The sequence below is a fragment of the Bos taurus genome, chromosome 5 (assembly GCF_002263795.3).
Source record: "Bos taurus isolate L1 Dominette 01449 registration number 42190680 breed Hereford chromosome 5, ARS-UCD2.0, whole genome shotgun sequence".
NCBI classification, from domain to species: domain Eukaryota; kingdom Metazoa; phylum Chordata; class Mammalia; order Artiodactyla; family Bovidae; genus Bos; species Bos taurus.
The window spans coordinates 91,832,172-91,857,989 of record NC_037332.1 but is presented as its reverse complement, the minus strand read 5'-3'; the positions used below and the strand labels follow the sequence as shown (position 1 = coordinate 91,857,989).

The window sequence follows — 25,818 nt, the reverse complement described above, 5'->3', positions numbered from 1 at the left end:
AAGTCAGGCAGCACTAGGGAAATTGGTCGTTTCTTTCCCATTAGTTAGACTGGTAGATTTATTCTCCTTCAGATAATAAAGCAAGCCATATTCTAAAGATAATTAAGAAAGTGCCAGTCAATTTTTTCCCTTCTACTTCAGACTGATCTACTTGGTCTCACATATGGTGAAAATCTGGGTAACCAAGTGAATGGTTGCCAGTCTTTGTTGCTGGTAATGCTGTTCGATGAATAGACTTTGTCTTTTTGGTTTTAAAAATATTTGATTAATTTTTTAAGTCACACACTACCAGCCAGATGCCACCCTAAAGAAAGTCAACTGGACTGATTTTTTAAATTTCTACATTCTTTCTTAGATTATTTTCCATTATAGGTTATTATGAGATATTGAATATAGTTCCCTGTGCTATACAGTAGGTCCTTGTTTATCTATTTTATATATAGTGTGTGTGTGTATATATATATATATAGTGTGTGTGTGTATATACACACACTATATATATATAGTGTGTGTGTGTATATGTTAATCACAGACTCCTAATTTATCCATCACCCTCCTCCCCCTTTGGTAACCATAAATTTGTTTTCTATGTCTGTGAGTCTATTTCTGCTTTGTAACTAAATTCATTTGTATCAAGTTTTTTTTATTCCATATATAAGTGATGTCATGTGATTTGTCTTCTTCTGTCTCACTTACTTCACTTAGTATGAAAATCTTTAGATCCATCTATGTTGCTGGAGATAGTATCATTTTATTCTTTTTTGTGGCTGAGTGAGAAGACTCTTCAGAGTCCCTTGGCCTGCAAGGAGATCCAACCAGTCCATTCTAAACGAGATCAGCTCTGGGATTTCTTTGGAAGGAATGATGCTAAAGCTGAAACTCCAGTACTTTGGCCACCTCATGTGAAGAGCTGACTCATTGGAAAAGACTCTGATGCTGGGAGGGATTGGGGGCAGGAGAAGAAGGGGACGACAGAGGATGAGATGGCTGGATGGCATCACTGACTCAATGGACGTGAGTCTGAGTGAACTCTGGGAGTTGGTGATGGACAGGGAGGCCTGGTGTGCTGGGATTCATAGGGTCGCAAAGAGTCGGACACGACTGAACAACTGAACTGAACTGAACTGAACTGAATATCCCTTTGGGGCTTCCCTGGTGATTCAGCAGTAAAGAATCTCCCTGCCAATGTAGGAGATGTGAGTTTTATACCTTAGTTGGGAAGATCCCATGGAGAAGGAAATGACCACCCACTCTGGTATTCTTGCTTGGGAAATTTCATGGACAGAGTGGTTTGACGGGCTATATGCCACAGGGTCTCAAAGAGTTGGACACAATTTAGTGACTAAACAACAATATTCCTTTGTGTGCATGTATGCATACACACACCACATTTTCTTGATCCATTCCTCTCTTGATGGACACTTAGGTTGCTTCCATGTCCTGGCTATTTTAAATTGTGTGGCTATGAACACTGGGGTGCCTGTATCTTTTCAAGTTAGAGTTTTTGTCTTTTTCTGGATATATGTCCATTACTTGGATGACTGGATCATATGGTAACTCAATTTTTAGTTTTTTAAGGAACATCCATATTGGTCTCCATAGAGGCTGTACCACAGATATATGTTTTAAATGATTAAAATAAAATATGGTTAACCATATGTATATATTAACATATATCTCAGAGGAATGCCTCATGTTATAGCTCACTGTATGTGAATGGCACAATAAACAAGTCCTTAGAAGCATTAAAGGTAACAATATATTTATATTATCATATTATTATTGGTTTCTCCTACACTTGGCTTATAAAACATTTCTGAGATCTTTCTCTTAACTATTATTCAAATAAAATTCATCATGTGTTTTGCCGTGCTTAGTCGTTCAATCGTGTCTGACTCTTTGTGACCCCATGGACTGTAGCCCACCAGGCTCCTCTGTTCATGGGAATCTCCAGGCAAGAATACTCGAGTGGGTTGCCATTTCCTTCTCCAATGCATCTTCCCAACCCAAGGATTGAACCCAGGTCCCCTGCATTGCAGGTGGGTTCTTTACAGTCTGAGCCACCACAGAAGCAAAAATTCATCATATCAATAATTTTGTCAAAGATTCAGTTAAAATTTAGATTCCTTACATCTTGTGCTAATGATTACTAAGTATTAGTAGGTAGAAATCTCTTCAATATCTATGATATTTTGAATATTTAATTCACCTGGAAGTTTAATTTACCCACTGAAAAACACAGACACGTTTCTAGCTATTAGAACAGTTGATGGGTACCACATGGTGTGCATCCCTCCTCCTCCCCTTCTGCTGCATCCACGCAGATTGCAGTAATGGAGCATCATTGCTTTCTGAGTTCTGTTCAGTCTCACAATTCTTAAACCACGTCCTGAAAAGCCACTACCATATGATGAGATTTTATTTATGAGATAAAACTATTTACCACTTCAATTTCAAGTCCTTATTAGGGTTCCCCCAAAGAATAAACTGTTATTGACTTGTTTCTACTACTTTCCATTCACAGCCAAAAGAAAAACCATTTGCATGTATAGAAAAAAATGTAAATTATATTAGTATATAACAATGAAGCTTAAGCTAGATGAGACAGCAAATATCACAATTTTTCTTTTTTATATTTAAAATATTAAAAAACCTAGATTCAGGTTTAGGAAAAGGCAAAATAGAAAAACCTTATTTATTGGAGGTTATAGTAGAATAGCTATTTGCTGTAGGTTCATCGAACATGGTTAGCCCCTAGAATGGCCCTAAGGACTATTGTTGTTTTCCAAGAAAATATTAATATTTAAGGATTAAGTTCATGGGTCAGGTAGTCCAAATTATTTGGACCAAGATTCTGTGAAATGTGGCCTAATTATATGTGGCTCCCAGGTAGTTTCCCTGGCGGCTTTAACAGTAAAGAGTCTGCCTGCAATGCAGGAGTCCTGGGTTTGATCCCTGGGTTAGGAAGATCCATTTCCTTCCTGGAGAAGGAAATGGCAACCCACTCCAGGATCCTTGCCTGGAGAATCCCATGGACAGAGGCACTTGGTGAGCCCCAGTCCATGGGATCGCAAACAGTGAGACACGACTGACTGACTAACATTTCAGTTTCATTTTTTCATTTAGCTGTGGCTCTGACGGTAAAGAATCTGCCTGCAATGTAGGAGACCCGGGTTCGATCCCTGTGTCAGGAAGACCCCCTGGAGAAGGGAATGGCTACTGACTCCAGGATTCTTGCCTGGAAAATACCATGGACAGAGGAGCCTGGCGGGCTATAGTCCATGGGGTCACAAAGAGTCCGACAGGACTGAGTGACCAACACTTTCACTTTCATACAACTGTTTATACTTTAGTTCTAAACAGTCTGAAAGAAAAGAGAACAATCTATTGTTGGTATTTTATGATGAAAATATATAATGTTCCATAAATACAAATCCCTTTAAAGAATGGTCTTGTATTCTAAACATGTAACTTCAATATGCTTCAAGTTCTTTACTAAAAACATAGCAGTATTTGCCATTATTAAAAAAAAATATTCATGATACTCCAATTAAAAAATAAATTTTAAAAATTAAATTAAAAGTTTAAATTTAAAAATTTAATTAAAATGAAATTAAACAGATAATTTTAAGAACTGTGCTGTTTTTCATCATTCAGTCATGTCTGATTCCTTGAGATCCCATATAGCCTGCCAGGCTCCTCTGTCTCTGGTGGTTTTCAAGGCAAGAATACTGGAGTGGGTTGCCATGCCCTCTTCCAGGGACTCTTCCCAACCCATAGATCAAACACAGGTCTTCTGCATTGCAGGCAGATTCTTTACCACCTGAACCACCAGGGAAGCCAAATTTTAAGAACTGGAGTTGAATAATTAACTAATGTTTTGTATTCCATAATCCCTCAAAGTAAGAGGAGTAACAGAAATCCATATGTATAAAATAAGTAGTGAGAGGTATTTCTTTGGTTGAGATTTAATCTGTGCAAGATGCACTGTTGATTTCTTAGCCTCTTCACTTCCTTTTCCAAAAAGTAACCCTGGCTCTCCAAGTACTCTGCTTCTTTGCAGTTCTGTGGAAGTTGTTCATTCTCCCATGGCCATTATTTCAAGAAGAGGAGACAAGTACAACCAGGATCCCATAACATTTTGCTCTCCTACTAATGTCCCTTCTCTTACTGCCATCCCCTGACCTTGCTTTTCCACATCCATTAAAGACTTTTGCTCCTAATTGCAGCTAGTTCAGCATCTTCCTTTTGCATTCTAACTTAAGGCTGTCCAGAGAACTTCAATTTCCTCCATCATTTCTAGTAAAAGAATATCTGTGCTTCTTCTGGTCTCCTGGAAACACAGTAAGGAACTGCATTCCCCAGGCTTCCTTGCAGATATATATTGAGGCCAATGAAAGTGAGCAGAAGGGTTATGTGCAACTTCATAATAAGGTTCCTGAAAGGAAGTCACTTGCCTTTCACTGCTTTCTCTCTTATCAGGATCAAAAGTGGAGAAAATGAAGTGACAGTGGCTTACAGTTCCTCTTCCTACCTTCCAGACTATTCTGTACCTTTTCTTTTTAGATTCATTTATTAAATATTGGTTTCCCCCCACAATGGGATTCCATTCTCAGATTCATTTATAGCTATTTTAGTCCTCAACTGCTCCTTAGACAAGGCTTATGGGTCCAGCTACAAAATTTATCTCCTGAATTGAAGATTATATATGCAAATACTTATTCAGCATCTTCACTTAGATTTGTACAAGTCCTCAAGTTCCATATGGCCAATAAATCTGGGTACCCATTCCTTTTTTAAAATGTATGATATTACCAACTACATAAACTAAATATTTAGCTTAATGTACTATTATAAATAAATTGAACAACCTTCTGACTACCCTATATGTCAAGAAATAAGCATTTTTTGCCACCCCAAAAACCTCTCCAACCCCTCTTACAATACCCTTCCTTCCCCAAGAAAAACAGCTCTTCTGATGTCACATCTGTACTTTTCTACGTAGTTTCATCATTGAAATGTGTATCCCTAAAGTTTATGGCTTTGTTTTACAGTCTCTATTCCTTTGGAGGGGTACAGGAATGGGTTTTTACAGTCTTTTTAAATTGATGTATTTCATCTCTGTTTTTTGTCTTCTAATTTATTTGCAGAAGAATCTAGCTTAATTTTCTATATCAGTTTCCATCCTGATTTAGTTCTATCCTGTACCCTTGTCCGTGGTCACTGGATCTAGAAGCATACGTAGATCGATTAAGATTAGATTTTGTTGGCAAGACTTCATGGTAGTTTTGAACTCTTAAAGAGAGCACAAAATGCTAGCTACTCCTCTTTTTGTGACATTAGCAGCCACCAATGCTAGATGCCTAGATTTTATAATTCATGACTTACTGTAAAATATTGATAACCTGGCTTCATCATTCTTTCTTCACTTATCTTTTGCAGTACTTGTACAAAGAGAAACTTTGCCTCATTTATTACTTAGATCACTTCATATTATTCATAACATTTTTTATTATTTCAAATCCTTTCATATTATTACTTAGATCATTTCATATAAAAAAGGACAAAACATGTTTTATTGTGTAGTTTATTAGTCCTGTGTCGTACAAAGGCAATCAATTCGTTGTAGGTATGAATGTGTATCATTATGAATTCGTGCATCTAACATGTTTGATATGTTTTCATCCATTTCAGTTTATTATACTTTTTGGACAATGTAAGCCTTTTCAAGTTGGCTCTCAACTTCAATTGGTGCATCCTTATATTCTGTGACAACCTCCTTATTAAAACTAGAATAATAGGATTTTCTAGGCTCATGTTTGGAGAAGGCGATGGCAACCCACTCCAGTACTCTTGCCTGGAAAATCCCATGGATGGAGGAGCCTGGTAGGCTCTAGTCCATGGGGTCGCTAAGAGTTGGACACGACTGAAGCGACCTAGCAGCAGCAACAGCAGGCTCATGTTACATTACATGCCGTTTTCTCAAAGACAGGTGGTACTTCAAGTAGCTTTGTTTCTTTTCATAGAAAGTGGTATTTTTATATCACAGCCTGGATGGTAGAGATGCTCGCTGCTGTTAGGATGGGCTTTATTTCTAGACTTTTCCAATGAAGAAAACTATAGATAAATAAATGTGATTTCTTTTGAAAAAAAAATCTGATGAGTTCATTCTGATGCTTTCAGTTATAATTCTATACTTCTGAGAATACTGGTTGTTTTACCAAGCATTACACACAAAGTATTATAAGGATAATAATTCTAACACAGTCACCATGTGGTTAATAAAAACTCTTCCAAAAACGTGTACATGTTCTCTTCATTTTCCCTACCTTTTACTAAAGTTGAATTCTATCTACATTTTCAGTGCAGCCATACTAAACTGCCTCCTATATCCCTCATCTATCTGAGTTCTTCAAGATACTATGTGCATATTTAATGCTCATCAGTAGTCTCAACGTTGATGTATCTCCATCTTTTTGATTAATCTGAAGTTTATTCTTCAGTAGCTTATAAATAAAAAGTCCATAAAAACAATACTCCCTAAGCTCTCATGTGACCATGACAGTTAGAGGAATTTTAATTTGGAAATCAGTTAAGTGAAGACATATTTTTGGTTCCCAATTTCTTTCCTTGTATCTCTTAAACAGAAGAGTCAATTATCCACTTGGCACAGGTGTTCCTGCCATAAAACCTGATGACAATTCTCTTTCCATTTATGTTACAAGACTATGTTAGTCTTTCTCATGCTCTACAACACTCTGTTCCAACAGAGTATCTTTTCACATCTTCATTTTTCTTCCATCTTTCATCTTTCTTTTGTATTTCATAGTTTCTTTTATCCCCTCTTTTCTATTCTTATTTTTCTTTCTTCCTATTTTTCTTCTTGACTTTTTAAAAATAATAGTCTCTGTCTGGAAAACCAAGGACCTCCTCTTCCTTTTGCCAAACCTGTCTGGAAAACTGCTCCTTTTTTCCTCTTAGTTTAGGAATCATCTCTTCCTGAAACCCTTCTCAATCCACTTTGATAAATTGCAACTGTCTTTTCCTAATGTTGTTACTTAAAATTTAATGTAAAGTATTTCTCTGGAAACCAAGTAAATTATTGACAGAACCCTCTAATTTACTCATTCATTACTAATAGAACACTCAAGGTTGTTGTTTAGTCACTCAGTTGTGTCTGACTCTTTTGCAACCCCACGGATTATAGCCCTGCAGGCTCCTCTGCTCATGGGACTTCCTAGGTAAGAATAACTGGAGTGAGTTGCCATTTCCTTCTCCAGAGGATCTTCCTGACCCAGGGATCAAACCCATGCCTCTTGTATTGGCCAAACATTCAATAACAGAGACTTAAATAAGGGATGGGGATCTACGTATTAGTTGCAAAAGCAGGCAAAGAAAACAGCAGCCACTACTGCTTAAATCACATAAAATTTTTTAGTCCTAATTTTTTCAGAATAGATTTGTCTAATAGGCGAAACACTGCTAGTTCTTCCCAAATACCACTTGGCTGTATTTATGGAGCCCCTTCAGTTCAGTTCAGTGACTGAGTGTCGTATTTCAAGGGTTAACCGGATTGGGTCTGAAGATTTCCTCGCTTCAGGGTTGGTGTCATATTCCCTGACTCTCTCTGTCCTGCCCTGAAACAGGCTTCATTCCCACTAGGTAATTTCCCCCAAAGCTGTTACTCAGAGCTGGAGGCTGACTTTCCATTGTCATGTTTATTCTTAAGACACACTCAGAGGAATTGAATGAATTACTGCTTCAACTGCTTTATCATGTTTGAGGCTAAAACCTTAACAATACTTAGGAATTGAAGTATTCTTGAAACCAGTGCTCAGTGACCTGAACAAAACATACCCAATATATAAACCTTAAATATATCCTTTATGAATTTTACTTCTGCACTTTCTAAAGCAAAATAATCTTAATGACGTTCTATATGAAATTTCACAAAACAAAATGAAGACTTTGTCTATTAAAGCCATTCTCATACATCTGTATTATAAATTTATGTCTGTGAAACACTTGAGGGCAAGAGCTGTGCTTTATCTTTTTTATATTCCCAGTGCTTTGCACAGTACTTGACACAATGTATTTTAAAACACATACTGAATAAATAAATGTGCAAATGAGTAAATAGAGGTGTGAATAAATGAATTGATATTTTCAAGTCAATATCCCTTAAAAATAAGCATAAGTGACAGCTTCAAATTTTCCACATAAAAGTGCTTGAGGCAGTCTAATAGGAAGTGTCTTCTATAGGATTATACATTAATAAGAAAATGTCAATTATTCACATAAAAAGGCACCTGATAGAGACTCCTCGGAAATTAATGTTTTTCCTAAGTATCTCCTGTCTGTGCTTACATGAAAATAATCAGAGCTCGTGAAAATAGTATGTTCACCTTACCACTCAATTACAAATTGGAAATGGAAAAAGTAAGGTAATGCAAATTTTATACATAATATGCTTTAATTATATATATCATTAAATTATATATAAATAGTTAGAGTCTTCTCTGTATTTATTCAGAAAATTGAGCTGAGAAAGATCATATTTATGTCTATCTAAAATAGTGTCTGTATGACATATAAAATTGGCTCATAAGATGGAGAGATGGGAATTTCAGACCATGCGGCCAACTCAGACTTTTCTCAGAACCCAGGTTTGCTGCTACAGATAATGTGGACTTGCCCTCCACCTTGCTGAAATACAGATGGCTTAGCTTGGTTATGCTTTGACATGCCTTATGCTGGCACAATCTTTATCTCCCAAGACATGAATACGTATTTTAAAAACTGCTAAATTTTCAACACGTTACAACTTGCTATCTGAAACAAAAATCATGTTCCTTCAATGTCATAATTTACTCCCTCCACCCTCTTCTCATCTTGTCCCTGCAGATATAGTGATTCAGTAATGCAGCCAGAACTTTTTGGATCAAAAACAGACAATTTTCAGAAAGGTTCTTTGTTCTTTTGTAAAATAAACATCTTTTTGTTCCCATTCTGAACACTGGGGCTATTTGGATGATATTTGCATCTTAGGAGATTTACAGAGTGGAAGCTGCTAGTAGGGGCTGCCCTTTCTCTGAGAGGTACCCAGGTTTTGTCTTTACTTGTTCTTTGAGGGCAATTGAGCATTTAGTCTTCAATAAAAACAGATCTCTTGAAAGTCAAACTGAATAGGAAGTTAAAAGCTATTGAAGAATACAAATTTGTCATTATTAACACTTTTGAACTTCCCTGTTTGAATTTAGCTAGACTTACCAACAAAGACTGGGGAAATGTTTTTGTGTGGTCTGCTATCCTTCTTCAAGTCCCTGATTTTCCAATCCATTCATTAATCACATTCCAGTTTTCATGTTGTATCGATTTTCTGTTGCCAGTGTAACAAATGATCACAAACTTAAGTGACTTAAAACCACACAAATTATCATACAATGTTATAGGTAGGAAATACAATGCAAGTGTCACCGTGCAAAAATCAAGGTGTTATAAGGGATGTGCTCCCTTCTGGAGGCATCTGGGGGAAATCCATTCCCTTCCCCTTTCTAGCTTCTAGAGGCTGCTCACATTGCTTGGCTCATGGACCCCTTACTATATCTTCAAAGCCAATAAAATCAGGTTTAGTCCTTCCTGAGTATCACTCTGACCTCTTCTTCCTTTAAGTATCCTTGTGATTGTATGTGTGTGTGTGTGAGGGTGTGTGTGTGTGCGCACACTCAGTCCCTCAGTCATGTCTGACTCTTTGCAACCCCATGGACTGTAGCCCACCAGGCTTCTCTATCCATGGGATTTCCCAGGCAAGAATACGGGAGTGGGTTGCCATTTCCTCCTCCAGGGGATCTTCCCAATCCACGGATTGAACCTGGGTATCCTGCATTGGCAGGCAGATTCCTTACCACTGTGCCAAGTGGTAAGCCCTCTTGTGATTGTACTGATCCTATTCAGGTAATTTCCTAATTTAAGGTCAGATGATTAGGAAACTTAACTACATTTAGAGCCTTGATTCTTCTTCATCGTGTAACCTAACATATTCACATGTTCCAGGGATTAAGATATGGAAATGCTGGAGGAGGGGGGCATTATTTTACCTACCACAGAGTTTTTTCCTATAATTCGACAGAGTGTTATTTAAATCAGGAACCAACAGCCATGTCATCCCTATTATGACATATTTGATGCCATGTAGTATATATATATAATAGGGCTTCCCAGGTGGCGCAGTGGTAAAGAATCCACCTGCTAACATGGACATGCGGGTTTGATCCCTGGGTTAGAAAGATCCCCTGGAATAGGAAATGGCAATCCACTCCAGTATTGTTTCCTCGAAAATCCCATGGACAGAGGAGTCTGGCAGGCTACAGTCCATGGGGTTGCAATGAATTGGACACGACTGAGCAATTGAGCATGCATGCTAGCACATAGTATGTATAATTCTCAAAGTCAAGGTATATGACTTTTAGTTATTTTATGCATTACTTCCTAATGCAGACTGCATACATTTACCAGGTGGCACTCAATCACATTTTTATTTATTTTTAAACTAAGATATAGTCTATCTTCTGGACTGTCATGGTAAAGAGGAGACATAAAATTATTAGGAATTTCTTAAAATCACCAAATTTAATATTATAAAAGTGGATCTGGATGTAGTTTCTGTTTTATTACCTTTTCAATACGAATAAGTATTTATCATTCTCCTTTATCTCACTATAATGAGATTTTTTTCAAAGAGGGCCTCTCACTCATTTCAAGTTTCAGTGCTGTGAGAAATGGATGGAAAATATTATTATTAATAAAAATGTTTACGTTTCCAACTCTTTTCAGCAAAGATAGTTTGAATTAAGTTAATGCTGTCTTTCAGTGCCTAAATTCCGGCATGCTCCAGATGTTACATTAGTATGGAATTATCACTCACTTGCTTCTTTTTAATTCCCATTTAAAACAAATCTATGAACACAAACTCTTAGACATTGGGTAAGTTGATTCACCTTTCTGTGCCTCAGTTTTCGAATTTGTTAAATGGCAGTAATAATATCACAGGTTGAGAGGATATGTTAATTCATATAAACAAAGCAGTCTATTGAGTACTGCACCAGAGTGGGTGCTCAAAAGATGTTCAGAATCATTATTATTAATAACACCCAGGTGGTACAGCTTACCTGAATCTTTAATTTCAGCATTATACCACTGATATTTCATTTAAAGACTTCCCCTGTGGCTCTAGAAAAAAATTTAAAATAATTAAAAAACACTCAGTTCATTTGAAATACCCAAAAATTTAAAAAGTCAACATGATATAGCCATATTTACCACATTTAAGCTAAGACAAGACACAGCAGGCTAGACTATGGAAGACTAGAACAGGATATTAACTACGGTTGTCAGAGGAAAGTCACACTTGCTGGAAAATTCTGACTTCCATGACAGAGACAGAAGAGAGTGTATCAGTTCAGTTCAGTTCACTCAGTTGTGTCCGACTCTTTGCAACCCATGGATTGCAGCATGCCAGATCTCCCTGTCCATTGCCAACTCCTGGAGTTTACCCAAACTCACGTCCATTGAGTCAGTGATGCCATCCAACCACCTCATCCTCTGTCATCCCCTTCTCCTCCCACGTTCAAACTTTCCCAGCATCAGGGTCTTTTCAAATTAGTTAGTTCTTCCCATCAGGTGGCCAAAGTATCGGAGTTTCAGCTTCAGCATCAATCCTTCCAATGAATATTCAGGACTGATTTCTCTTACGATGGACTGGTTGGATCTCCTTGGCAATCCAAGGGGCTCTCAAAAGTCTTCAGCACCACAGTTCAAAAGCATCAATTCTTTGGCGCTCAGCTTTCTTTATAGTCTACCTCTCACATACATACATGACTACTGGAAAAATGATAACTTTGACTAGATGGATCTTGTTGGCAAAGTTATTTCTCTGCTTTTCAATATGCTGCCTAGGTTGGTCATGACTTTTCTTCCAAGGAGTAAGTGTCTTTTAATTTCATGGCTGCAATCACCATCTGCAGTGATTTTGGAGCCCCCACAATAAAGTCTGCCACTGTTTCCAGTTTCTCCATCTATTTGCCATGAAGTTATGGGACCGGATGCCATGATCATAGTTTTCTGCATGTTGGGTTTTAAGCCAACTTTTTCACTCTCCTCTTTCACCTTCATCAAGAGGCTCTTTAGTTCTTCATTTTCTGCCATAAGGGTGGTGTCATCTGCATATCTGAGGTTATTGATATTTCTCCCAGCAATCTTGATTCTAGCTTGTGCTTCATCCAGCCCAGTGTTTCTCATGATGTACTCTGCATAGAAGTTAAATAAGCAGGGTGACAATATATAGCCTTGACGTACTCCTTTTCCTATTTGGAACCAGTCTGTTGTTCCATGTCCAGTTCTAACTGTTGCTTCCTGACCTGCATAAAGATTTCTCAGGAGGCAGGTCAGGTGGTCTGGTATTCCCATCTCTTTCAGAATTTCCCACAGTTTGTTGTGATCCACAAAGTAAAAACTTTGGCATAGTCAATAAAGTAGAAGTAAATATTTTTCTGGAACTCTCTTGCTTTTTCAATGATCCAATGGATGTTGGCAATTTGATCTCTGGTTCCTCTACCTTTTCTAAATCCAGCCTGAACATCTGGAAGTTCACAGTGCATGTACTGTTGAAGCCTGGCTTAGAGAAATTTGGGCATTACTTTACTAGAGTGTGAAATCAGTGCAATTGTGCAGTAGTTTGAGCATTCTTTGGCATTGCCTTTCTTTGGGATTGGAACGGAAACTGACCTTTTCTAGTCCCGTGGCCACTGTTGAGTTTTCCAAATTTGCAGGCCTATTGAGTGCAGCACTTTCACAGCATCATCTTTTAGGATTTGAAATAGCTCAACTGGAATTCCATCTCCTCCACTAGCTTTGTTTGTAGTATGCTTCCTAAGGCCCACTTAACTTCACATTCCAGGATGTCCTGCTCTAGGTGAATGATCACACCATTGTGATTATCTGGGTCATGAAGATCTTTTTTGTATAGTTCTTCCTTGTATTCTTGCTACCTCTTCTTAATATCTTCTGTTTTTGTTAGTGTATAATTTGCTTTAATAAAACATACCTTTCACTACTACTGTGGAAATGAAAAAAATGGCAATTTCTGCAAAAGGGATTACGGCTAGATAATGTATCTATGTGACCCATCAATTTGAATAGTTTGGAATAAATTTTATAGATTAATTTTCTATTTCACATATCCTTCTATACACATTTTATTTATATCTTCTGAAGTTCCATTTTATTTATATCTCCTGAAAATCTTTCTTGAATCAGCACAATTTCTTGACTGAAACATAATAAATCTAACTCGTTTATGTCTCAGGTGGTTGTGGGTTTCAAGTAGACCCTCCGTGCCAATATAATAAAAATTATTTGTCATTGCAAAACACATTGATAGAAAATGGTATTTGATAGGTAATGACTATTATAATCACCTTTTAAAATGTTTTTTTCCTTAACACACATATAATTGTTAAGGCAATTAATAAATCCATGTTGTTGTTGTTGTTTAGTCACTCAGTCAGTCGTGTCCAACCCTTTGTGACCCCCATGGACTGTAGCCTGTCCAGCTCTGCTGTCCATGGGACCTTCCAGGCAAGAACACTGGAGTGGATTGCCACCTCCTCCTCCAAATAAATCCACAAAATGACAGAAATACTTTTCAGTGTCACTTTTTTATAATTCAACTATAATTTTTCCAACATTTAAATCATTCGATCAATAAATGCAAATGAGCAACTACTCTGAGTGAAGCAAAGCACTAAGTACTGAGTTATAAGTGAAAAGACTAACATGGCCTAATGATTTAGTGGGAAAGAAAAAGTTACATATATAACATTTATACATGTTACCCTGAGACAGTAGGAAACCACTGTTATGTACAAAGCTGATATTTGGTTAGTCTCTTAAATATAACAGTACAACATAAAAATTGGATTACAAGACTCAAGAATGAATTGTAGAAAATGTGGAAGCAGTTTCAGAGAACTGCAACATTGCAGATGAGAGGATTAGAAAACTTTAGAGTAGGATTGTGACAGTGGTAGACAAAAAAGGAAGCCAGATCCCCTACAGGAACTGGTGATTTACTGGAGGTAGAAGAATGAAGGTGTGGGAAGACTCAAAGATAAAACCCTGGTTTCTGGTCTAAGAAACTGAGTGAATTGTCGGGCCATTTTCTGTCACAGAAGACGAATAAAAGCAGGCTTTTGGGTGAATTTTGATTTAGGTTTTGAACTTTCTCTTAGAGGTTAAAAAAAATTCCAAGTGGAGACAATAATAAGAATGGTCCTGTGTTAGGGTTATTGATATGTAGATGGTAATTTAAGCCATAGGAGGTATGAAGTAATTTACATGCAGAGAATGATTGAGAAGAAAAGCTTTGACAAGGGGTCCAGTAGCTAATGAACAATACGGCAGGGGATTCTTGAGGAAGAGCTAATACAGAACTCAGAGAGTACAGTGTCACAGAGAGTCAATGTAGGACACGACAAGAAAATTTTAAATAAGTATAGTGAACAAAAGGGTTGAAATATTGCAGAGAGATAAGTTAAAATAGAAATTGATAAACAGTTGAATTTTCTCATCAGTAAACTTAATGAAAGTTGCTTTGGAGAAGTTTGCAATTATTTAAAGAAGTTCTGGGGAGGATATGAAAGGGTCTACCCAACCTACAAGATGACTGCTTATGGAGGGCAGAAAAAAGTTAAGACTGTATCTAGGAATGGAATAATCATGAAGAGACTGTTAAGTTCCTTTAGCATACTAGCATGCTATAGATGATTAAATATAGAAGGAGATAATGTTGCCATGGGCCAGTGGATTTTCAGTAGAAAAGGAGTCCGTCCAAAGGGGAATACTGGCTTTCGTTCATGAAACCACCATCATGACTGAAGTGGACTTAGTTTTCTACTACAGGAGTTTCATGCGTGTCTCTGAAGTCAATACTTCCCCTCGGACTTTAATTATGTGAGCCCTGATGGATTTTTATATAACTCATGGGTTTATCTCATTTGCTATGGGGAAACTTCGAAACAATTGTCTGTATTTATTCAACATGTTTTTTTCTTGAAAGCTCTTTTATTTCTAATTAATCACATTTTTTAAATTTCCTTTTATCATTTGTCTAGGAAAACTCCTATCATCTTTTATAATATCATTGAAGAGATATTTGGAGCTGAGTCAACCCTCTCAGTTACATAAAATAAAGAATGGCATATTACTGGAAAACAGATCTAAATTCCAGTGAATCACATGAAAAGCAGCAGGAGCACCAAGAATTCCCCTCCTTGAATCAACCTCTTTTTTCTAGCCTAGTCAGTCTAGGTTTTGATAATGTAGTAGAGGAGATCAGTAACAAAATCCCACTCTGTCAGAGAGAAATCGAAGAAAATGCCTTTTTTGTGCCCAGTGCACTACACTGGGACTCAAGAACACATTCATTAGATGAAATACACCAAACGTCCTTGAATGAATTCACTTCTAAAAGCTCAGAACTCTCCTGTCACCAAGTTAGGGAAACACCAGTAATTGGTTTTAGTAGGCATTCTGTGCTACCAAATCCTCAAAACATCAATAAAGGAAGCTCTTGGGGAAATCCCATAGGAAAATACCACGGTGCTGATGATTACGGATTCAATATTTTGCCTCTATCATCTACCAGTCTGGATAAAAATAATTCACAGAGTCAACTGGAAAATGAAAATCATAACTACCATATAGGATTTGAAAGCAGCGTTCTTCCTATATACCCATTCTTGTCAACTAACTTGATGCCGAAAGAAGAAAACAAAAGCAGGAGAAATATGAACGTTGTAGAGTCTTCTCTGATGCCCTTTCAAGGTTCTTCTCTACCCAGGACATGGGAAAGTACACACCCAAAGAACACTGAGGTATGTACCATATTTGTAAACCTAAAAATACGAATTTGAAAGAATCAATCAATAATGTGCTGGGTAGATTTGGTAACAAGAGTAACTAATCTTCAGTAAGGGAATGTATTACTATTACTTTTGAAAAAATGCTTATTATTCACAAATTCCATTTTTGTGAATTAATGATTTTTTCTAAAGAAAGAGCTTTTATAATATTTTTAAAGTTCTTGTTTCATCAAAATTAAATAGTGTAGTATAATATTTACATTTTATTAAATAAAAAATATCATAGTTGGGGGTTTATATGATTGTATTTTTCATTCTTATTGTGTTATTATGCACACATAGAAACACAAATGCATTTCATTACATTTATATTTTGAGTTACATTACCATGAATTAAAACATCATATTATTGGTAGGAAAAATGGCCCTTTACTCAGAGGCTTCTAAATTACCCTGTTGGCAGGCACCATCTACTGGGAACATTTCAAGAGTAGGAAATTAAGTAATCATTATGCAATTCATCCTGATGGGTTCATTAGTAGTTTTCCAATCATTTTAGTAACCACAAAGCCTCTTGCATAATATTTGAACACTTCTCTGCTATACTGAATCTAGAAACAAGGGAAACAAGAAGTAAACAATAAAAAGAAGAAACATTATTCCAGTTGTAATTTACAGGGTTAGACAAAAGGATTCTTCATTTATTTGACAACTATTTATCATTATTATTAAGTTATATATGATATACTAGGCATAACAAAGAAGAAAAATCCATGATACCTGAATTTAGGAATAGCATATTGTTCAAATTTACATGCAAATGAATAATGGCAACACAGTAAAATAACACAGAGGATGAGTTCATTAGAGAAGACACGACTGTGTCTGAGGCACTTGCAGAAGAAATAACACCTCAAGGGATTTGAATTAAAAGTGGATGAATTTTAGGAACCTCTACTTCTGATCATGATGGTATAACAAGTACTAAACTTTCTCTTACCACTGAAAACAACTATCAAATTAGACAAAATACATGAAACTACTGCCTTCAAGACTGAAGAATCAGTCGAGACAGTGATCCTTGAGAGAAGAGAAACACCCAAGCGTTGTTATGGTCATTCTGGTTTCTGCAGGGCTTTTTCCTGGTACTAGGCAGGCTGCTGCTAGTGGAGCCTAATCTGAGCCGCAGTACCTAAAGAAGGCTGAGTGCCAAAGAACTGATGTTTTCAAACTGTGGTGTTGGAGAAGACTCTTGAGAGTCCCTTGGACAGCAAGAGATCGAATCAGTCAATCATAAAGGAATCCATGCTGAATATTCACTGGAAGAACTGACGCTGAAGCTGAAGCTCCAATACTTTGGCCACCTCATGCAGAGAGCCAACTCATGGGAAAAGATCCTGATGCTGGGAAAGACAGAGGGCAGGAGGAGAAGGGGATGACAGAGGGTGAGATGGTTGGATGGTATCATGGACTCAGCGGACATGAGTTTAAGCAAACTCCAGAAGATAGGACAGAGAAGCCTGCAGTCCATGCGGTCACAAAGAGCTGGACACAACTGAGCGACTGAATGACAACAGCCTCACTAAACTGAGGAGGCAGAGACGCAGTTCTAGGCTGCAAAGGAAGCTGTGATTTGCAGAGCAGACCATAGAAGAAGCTATGCAATGGATGGGATTTATACTGCAGATTGTTGGCCAAGAGATCATATTCACCACACACAAATAGAAGTTACGCAGGCCACAAGTTCTGATCCTGCAAGAGAAGACTGAGCAGAGCACTTCTGGTATTTGATTGAGATCACACAAAACTATCTCTTAAGAGCAAAAGTCGTTCTCTATAATAAATGCTCTACATACCATTTAGATGTGGCCTCACAAAAAATAAAATCAAGGCAGACAAGACCAAAGGGATCTTAACTGCCTGCCAGAGAAAAACTGTAGTTTGTAGAAACAATTCCTAATGTGTCATCTACAATATCCAATATTTAATAACAAATGCAAAAGATGTGTAAAGAATAGGGAATTCTGAACCATAATCAAGAAAATAACTCAGTGAATAGATTCTGAGATAGAACAGATGTTGGAATTAACAGACAGTGACTCGAGGAAGTTATTAAAAGGATGTTCAAGTAGAAGAAGTAATTGTGAACATAATGAATAGACAAATGAGCAATCTCAGGAGGAAACAAGAAACTGTGAAAAAACAAAGACTAATGGGAAATTTAGTAATAAAAGTATACCTGCAAAGAAAAAGTCAGTGGGTATGATTAAAAACATAAAGGATGATAGAGGGAAAAAACAATACTTGAAAGAAAAATAAGAGAAATTATCCAAACTGAAAAAAAGAAAATAAAAGAACTTTATAAAAGTGAGCAGGACTAAGAAACTTATGAGACAAACAGTTTAACACATGGATAATTTGGAAAGCTAACAGAGAGGAAAGATGGAAAAATTCATTTTAAGAAATAATGCCCTGAATTTTATCAAACTGGGTACAAAATATTAAATTACAGATATAAGAAAATCAATATATCTCAAACTATAAATGCAAAGACAACCATATGTAGACAAATTTACTAAGACATATGAAGACCAAATTTGAAAAGATCATAAAAGGCAGCAGAGAGGCGGAAAAAATATTTCATGCAATGAAACATTTTGAAGTAAAGCATTATCTTTTCAGAAACAATGAAAGCCAAATGACAATGGAATGGCATTTTTAAAGTTTTATTTAAAAAAGAAAAGAAAAGAATTCATACTTCTGTACTCATTGAGTACATGCTTGAAATTTTAAATGAAATAAAAAATTATCATATAAACAAATGTAGAGAAAACTTAATTCACATACACACAAAAAACATCAAAGTGCTTTATATGCAAAGAAAATTATACCAGATGGAATCTAGAAAAGAACAGAACAAATGGTAAATATGTTAGTAAATAGGAAAAACTACATTAATCTTATTTTTTTTAAAGACAGCTGTATAAAGCAAAAAAATAGAATTTCATTATGAGGATTACTGTATATGTAAATAAAAAGTAAAAGACAACAAGAGCATAAAAGATGAAGGGGGTAAATGTTATTTGCTCTTGAAAGTTCTTACATTTTAAATGCAGTAGTACAGTATTAACTCTAAGTAAACTGTGAAATATTTAGGATGCATATTGTAATTTCAAAGCTAGTAAAACCACTACAAGAACAGTAAAAAAAAAAAAGAAAAACTAAAAATCCAACAGAGGAATTAAATGAAACAGGAGAAAAAGCAAATAGACTGAAAAAGTCAGGGAAGGAGAAATAGAAGAACAAAACAAACTAGAAGAAACGAATAGAAGTATGTGTGAACATGGCACTCTTAAACCCAACCACATCCAGAAATATACTAAATCCACTCCAAACTAGATAAGAAAGACAAGTACTATTTACAAGAGCCAAATTTGAAAAGCATAGGTACAGATAGTTTGAAAGTAAAAAAATAAAAATATTTAACATTCAACCAGCAAAACAAAGCTTTGTGTAGTTACAAATATCAGAAAAAGTACAGTTCAAGGCAAGATATTACTAGAGAAAGAAAAGGGTCATTTCATAATAATAAAAGGATCAATCAGGAAGACATAATAAATTTCAATGCATATGTACCTAGTGACAGCTTCAAAATACATAAAGCAAAGATTTTTCTTTTAAAGTTAACCTACCCTCTGACTGAGTCATTTATGCACTTATTCACAAGAAGTGAAACACATGTCCAAAAAACACTTGCATATGAAAATTAATATTTTTCTTTACAATACTCCCAAACTACAAACAACACACCTGTCCATCAAAAAGAAAATGGGTAAACAAACTGTGGAATAGTAATGAAAAAGACTACTAATAGGAAATAAAAAAGATAAACTATTGATAATGTATGACAGCATAAATTTTAAAATATGTATGATTTAAATGAAAGAAGACAGAAACACAAGAGCATATACACTTAATCTATGGTGACAGAAATGTGAATTAACAGTTACCAAATACATGTTGAGACTGATAGAAGGAGATATGGGGGAACTTTCTAAAGTGATAGAAATGTATATTTTGATTGGATAATAATATTCACATTTGCATATATTCCTCAAAGTTCAAATATATTCCAGATTTATGTATTTTTCCATTTGTATTTTTTCAGTAAAGTTTTAAAAATAAAATTAAAAGCAGAATGGCTTTTTAAAACAAAATAAAAATTTTAGAATTGTATTTACCTTTCTCCACACAAAACTATTTTAACAGTTTTTACTTTAAGCTGACAGGTTGTTCCATTCAGCTGGTTGAAGTAGCTCAAGGCAGTAATATGAGTTTGGCATCCTTTTGCAACAAAGTAAAAAAGTGAGTGCTGCTATTTCATTCAACTTTGACATTTCTAGAACATGCATGAATTTGTCTATTTTAACATCCCTGAATTGACTAATCTTGCATATAGAATGTTAAAGCTCTATAATTTTTAACGTAGTTAAATGGATACATTTATTACACAGTAGTTCATTAATCAACTTCTGGTATTGTTTCGTTGTTTACAGTAAAATTAAAATTTCCCCTGAAAATCTGCTAACGATGAATATTTTAACTTTGGGCTTGCTCATGCTGTTTGCTAATAGCTTGGTTTGTGGTAAATTAACTTCTCATTTAACTAGCACATAAGTGACTGACTTCTGTGGCTCTGTCCCAAACTAGCATGAATTTATCCTTCTATATATATCCTATATATATATACTATATATCCAATAGTATATCCTAAATGGAATATACTATTTAGAACAATGAGAATACCTTCTGCTTAATAACTCAATCTTACCCTGAATGGGCTGCCAGAATACTGAACAAATGCATGGGTGTTTGTCCACTGAGAAACAAATTTGATCACTAGGGGAGATTACCAAGAAATCACAGATCCCCTTTTTGCTAACCTAAATAAAGAACTCATAAAGGTAGATGCCTCCTTTTTAAAGACCAATCTTTCATTAATCAATGAAAATTTATATAATGCCATTTCTTCTTTTGCTCAGATTTCTGAAATTTTTGAAAAATTAGTGCACTTTCATTTTAATTACCTTGATTTTTATATTTTTGGCTGTTTTAAGTGTAATAAATATACACATAAGTAAACATATTTATCAACTATAGCTGCTGCCTGCTGAATGATCATTTGGATTTAAAGATTTGAACCATTTATTTAATCATTATCTTAAAAAGCTACCTGAATGCCTAGTAACTAGTTCATGCATGAGAGAGATTCAAACGAAGAACAAGCAAGAAAACTGAAAAGCAAGGTCAAGTTTAAAAACCTTGTTGCCATATTGAAAGAACCAAAGGGCACACACATACAAAAAAAAAAAAAAGCATTTCAAATCCATGAACCCATATTCAATCTTTAATTAATTTCTTGCTCCAGTTCACAGAAGAAAATTTTAAATGGCACTTTGGGTTCCTAAATTAGGATCTTTAAAGATATCAATATTGATTCTTTCAAGAATAAGCTACCCACTGTAACAACCTGACAAGCAGTGCCAGGAACTTGACACTTTAATAAAATTTAAGACGTGATAATTTCTACTCTCGAAGCATGAGAAATAGCTCTCTTCATATCACAAGGTAATACTTGGTATAGCTCCATCAAAAAACACTTATTAGTCTCTCTCATAACTTTTTTTTCCCCAAGAGAGTTTAGTATGTATTCTTTGGTGAAATCTTCTTAATAGTGACATAAATATATTTTATGGGATGGTTTTTCAGTAGCTCATGGTACATTTTTAAACTCTTAGATGGAATTTTTCTCAAGAGTTTCTTTCAAAGTAACCATGAGTACTAAAAAAAGACAACCAAACAATAATAAATATTAAAGTAGTAAAAAAGAAGACAAAGGTTACGTTTACACATTTACTTTTTTTGTTTTCAATAATTTTTGTTGGCATGTACTCATATAAAATGAATTTATATATGCATAATTATTTTGTACACAAACTGTTCACTCAACAATTTTTTTGAGGACCTACTATGTGCTGGTGTCCAAATACTTCCAAAAATATTTAGATATCCAAATATCCAAAGCTCTTTCATTCAAAAACAGACCAAATCGAATTTGAAAGACGAATTTCTTAAGACAGTCTCCAGACTTTCTGGAAAGCCCTAGTAGAATGGATTTATATATCCAATTTCATTTGTGTTTTTTCCTAGTATTTAAGTAACCATACCTAAAAATGCTGTTAACATTCCTGTTACATATCCTTCAAGAGGCTCCCTAATTTATGGAATCTGGTTTCCTGTTATGACAGACTTTTAAGCCATATATCTCAAGAAATATAGTTTTATGATACAATAAAATATCATAGTGAGACAGAAGACAGATGGGTCCCAAGCTATGCAGCCAGAGTTTGTCCCCTGTAGACATATACTCCAGGATAAGAGTAAGAGAGGAGTTGAGCCCTACCCAGTTAAGAGATAAAAGACCCCATATTCCTCATTCTCAATGTCAAAGAGATCTCCCCAATTACACATGTGCAGGAAGGCTCCCTGAAGGTCAAAAAGGAAGGCGGTGCCAGGGCATAGCAGGTGATGTCAATATCCAATAGCACATTTGCTAGAATCCATCTTGGCTAAGAGATGTGCCTGGACCCAAGGAAGGACCCTGAGATAAACCAAATACAGACTCAGAACCAGGGAAAGCAAGATGAATGGCCAAAGGAAACTCAGAAGAAATATCCCATAAAAGGGATTCAAACTCTTGTGAGGGCATGACTTTCTCTTAGCCCATCCATGTGCCTATCCACATGTGCTCTTTTCCTCCTAATAAACACTTTACTTGTTCCACTACTTTCCATCTCTATTCAAAAATTCACTTTTACACATCTGATGGGCCAGGGCCTTGTCACTGGCCGCTGGTCACTGGTCACTGGTCACTGGGGGTCTAGTGGTTAGGATTCAGCACTCTCACTGCCATGGCCTGACTTCAATCTCTGGCTGGGAACTAAAACCGTGCTTTAAGCTGCTGCAGCAAAGGCCATCAGAGAGCAACAGTCAAAGTCACTCAGTTATATCCAACTCTTTGCAACCCTATGTAGTGTAGCCTGCCAGGCTCCTCTGTCCATGGAATTCTCTAGGCATATTGGAGTGGACAGCTGTTTCCTTCTCCAGGGAATTTTCCACCCTGGGGATCAAACCCATTTCTCCTGCAATGCAGGCGAATTCTTTACTGTCTGAGTCACCAGAGCAATAGTACACAAAAAAAGTTTTGGGCCCACAGTAGATGCTCAGTGAAGGTTTAGAAAAGAAAGAGTCATGAATTTACATTTTAAATTTAATTCTCTAAAATGGCAGAAGGTTAAATCATGCATGTATGCATTGAGTAGTATCTTATCATATGGTTGAATGCTAGATCATCAAACTCCTCAATTCAGAAATGGAGTAAAAACCTTTGATGGAGGGTAAAAGAAGGAAGAGTGGCCTATATGTTTATCCTAAGTAGTGGTTCTTGAACTGTAGTAGTATTGACTTATTTGGGAAACTGCTGGGAGAAAAAAATGGGGGTGGGGGTGGGAATCCTCCACTTACCTACCGAGTCAAAAACTTTGGGGATGGAATCCAGAAAACAAGGTGATCCTTATGCATGCCAGGCCCATTGGATGAACATGTACTTTTCCACTTGTGAGGTCCCTTAACGAAGGGATGTTTTGGTAGAGTTTAAGGGTACAGAGATGGAGCTACCTCAGTGAGCCTATACTACTTTAATGCTGCATAAATTGTTAGGATGAATGTCAAGAATGTAATATATCTGATATATTACACAGAATGCATAATTTTTCATTCAGGAAAAGTACTAGAAAGTTTAGGGTTCTGCAAAATTAACAAAAAAGTAAAAATAATCCAAGATTTCATAGTCATCATCAAAAGCATTTTAAATAGCTAGTTACAAATTTTACGTTATACTCTACATGTAGGCATAAAAATATAGCTCTACAGGGATTCAGCTATAATGATATATAATGATAATTATGATATATTACATGCATATATTGCTTTACATTCTACAAAAGTCTTTTATATGCCTTTTCTCACATAAAACTTTAAAGTAGATATAAATATTCTCATTTGTGCAAACAAAGAAACTGGTCAAATAACTTGCCTCTGACCATAAAACTACTGAATAAGAGAATCAGGGTTCAAACTCAAGGCTCCTGGCTCCAAGGAGAAACTATTTTGCAATTCTCTGACTCTGACACAGCAAGTAATTGTGCAGAATGTACAAATGACTTCTGAACTCAATTATTTATGTAAAATCCAAATATTTGTGTAAAATCCAAATTTTAAAGAAAATGAGCTGCCAAGAATTGTACTTACCGATTTGACACAAACAAGAGAATTTAACCATCAATAAATGAATAAATAATAAATGAGTGACTTCTGGCTTGAGAAAGGCACGAGTTCAAGCTTCAAAGGAAATGTCCATGAAGCAATAGTCACTGTTCAGGGTGAATTTTCATATTTTATGAGTGACAATGTATTCCTTTTTCATCACCAAAATGGGTTTATTTGGGAGAAGCAAAAAATTACAATTTGGGACATGTAATTACAGAAAACCACAGGCAAGTCCAAGTAAAGCAAAGGCGAGGAAAACTTTCATAAAGGAGAAGGGAAGTTGGGAGGGGCTGTTACAAAAGTCCATCAGAGGCAAACTTGTGACAGGCAAGGAAAATCTTTTCTCTTGGAAATCTGGCAAATGGTATTATCCCCCATGGGATTGTCAGGCATTAGCCATCAGGCAGGTCTAATGAAATTTCTTTCTATGCTGTCACAAAATTCCAAGTCTGCTTGGCTGGCTGTGTAGTTGTGCACTGGCAAAAAGTTTTCCATTCAATAAAGCATTTAGAAGAATTTGCGGAACCCCTTTCATGTTTATGGACTGTGTTGGGTGATGGTGGGATACAAAAATGAATTATCATAGTGTGTGTGTGTGTGTGTGTGTGTGTGTGTGTGTGTGTCTGATGGGATACAAAAAGGAATGCAATATAGTGTGTGTGTGCATTTGTGGGAGAGAAGGCAGCAATAGCAACTATTCCTCTCCTGTTTTTGCTGGACAATATATTCCTAATTGCTTTAAATGAGATGCTCCAGAGAAAACTTAAAGACCAGACATTTACAGTTGTTTTTGGTTTAACTGTAATCTTTACTAAGCTAGCCTAGCTAACAGCACTGTACCACAAATCAGCTGCTGCCTACTTTCCTATATTAAATCTTCTATTGCAAACCCTTCAAGAAGTTTCTTGAAATTTTGTCCTAAGTACTTTTTCACATATATTTTTCAGAATAAGAGAAACATATCATGCCGCTGACATGGATTCCAATTCTGGGAAGATTTGGAGCACGACTACAGCATTTCCATATAAGCTCTTTTCTAATACTAAGTTTAATATAAATATTTTTACTGATAACTCAACAAAAGGACTTCATTTTATCCCATGTGGTAAGCAATCTTGCAAATAAGTATAAAAATCTACCTAAAGCTCGTATGAGCTGCCTAGCCTTGAGCCCACAGTCTGAAGTCATTAAGAGAAGCAGTATTAGCTAGTATTTTGCCCTGAAGTGAAGTAACAGGAAAACAGCTGGAAATCTTTTAACATTTTTTTAGCTATTGTTTCAAAGAACTCTCTCCATAGCTCACCCCAGGACACCTTGTTTTCCTGCTATGAAATAGCAAGTATAGCAAGTTTTTAACATATTAAAAATAAAAGCTAAATTTCAGAAAGATTCTAGAGAAAGGCTACATGTAAGTGGAAATGGCTGTTCTTATCCTTTAGAAACAACTGTTTTATTCAAAAGTAAATAAACTGGGAGATTGAATAGACATTGATACACAGCCTGTATCTTC

At 36.0% G+C, this 25,818-nt stretch overlaps 1 protein-coding gene across 5 annotated transcripts in view; it reads left to right on the top strand.

Moving 5' to 3' along the window:
* Positions 1–25,818, top strand: part of PIK3C2G (phosphatidylinositol-4-phosphate 3-kinase catalytic subunit type 2 gamma) — a 669,869-nt gene that overhangs the window by 210,606 nt on the left and 433,445 nt on the right. For 3 of the 5 annotated variants that reach the window (XM_059886331.1, XM_059886332.1, XM_010805449.4), the window contains exons 2-4: positions 15,171–15,932; positions 20,203–20,285; positions 25,256–25,413. In XM_059886331.1, the coding sequence (XP_059742314.1) occupies positions 15,252–15,932; positions 20,203–20,285; positions 25,256–25,413 (922 nt within the window). In that variant the 5' untranslated portion in view covers positions 15,171–15,251. Of the gene's footprint in view, positions 1–15,170; positions 15,933–20,202; positions 20,286–25,255; positions 25,414–25,818 lie in introns of those variants that run through there. The other 2 variants (NM_001206512.2, XM_010805453.4) reach the window with 2 other exon arrangements.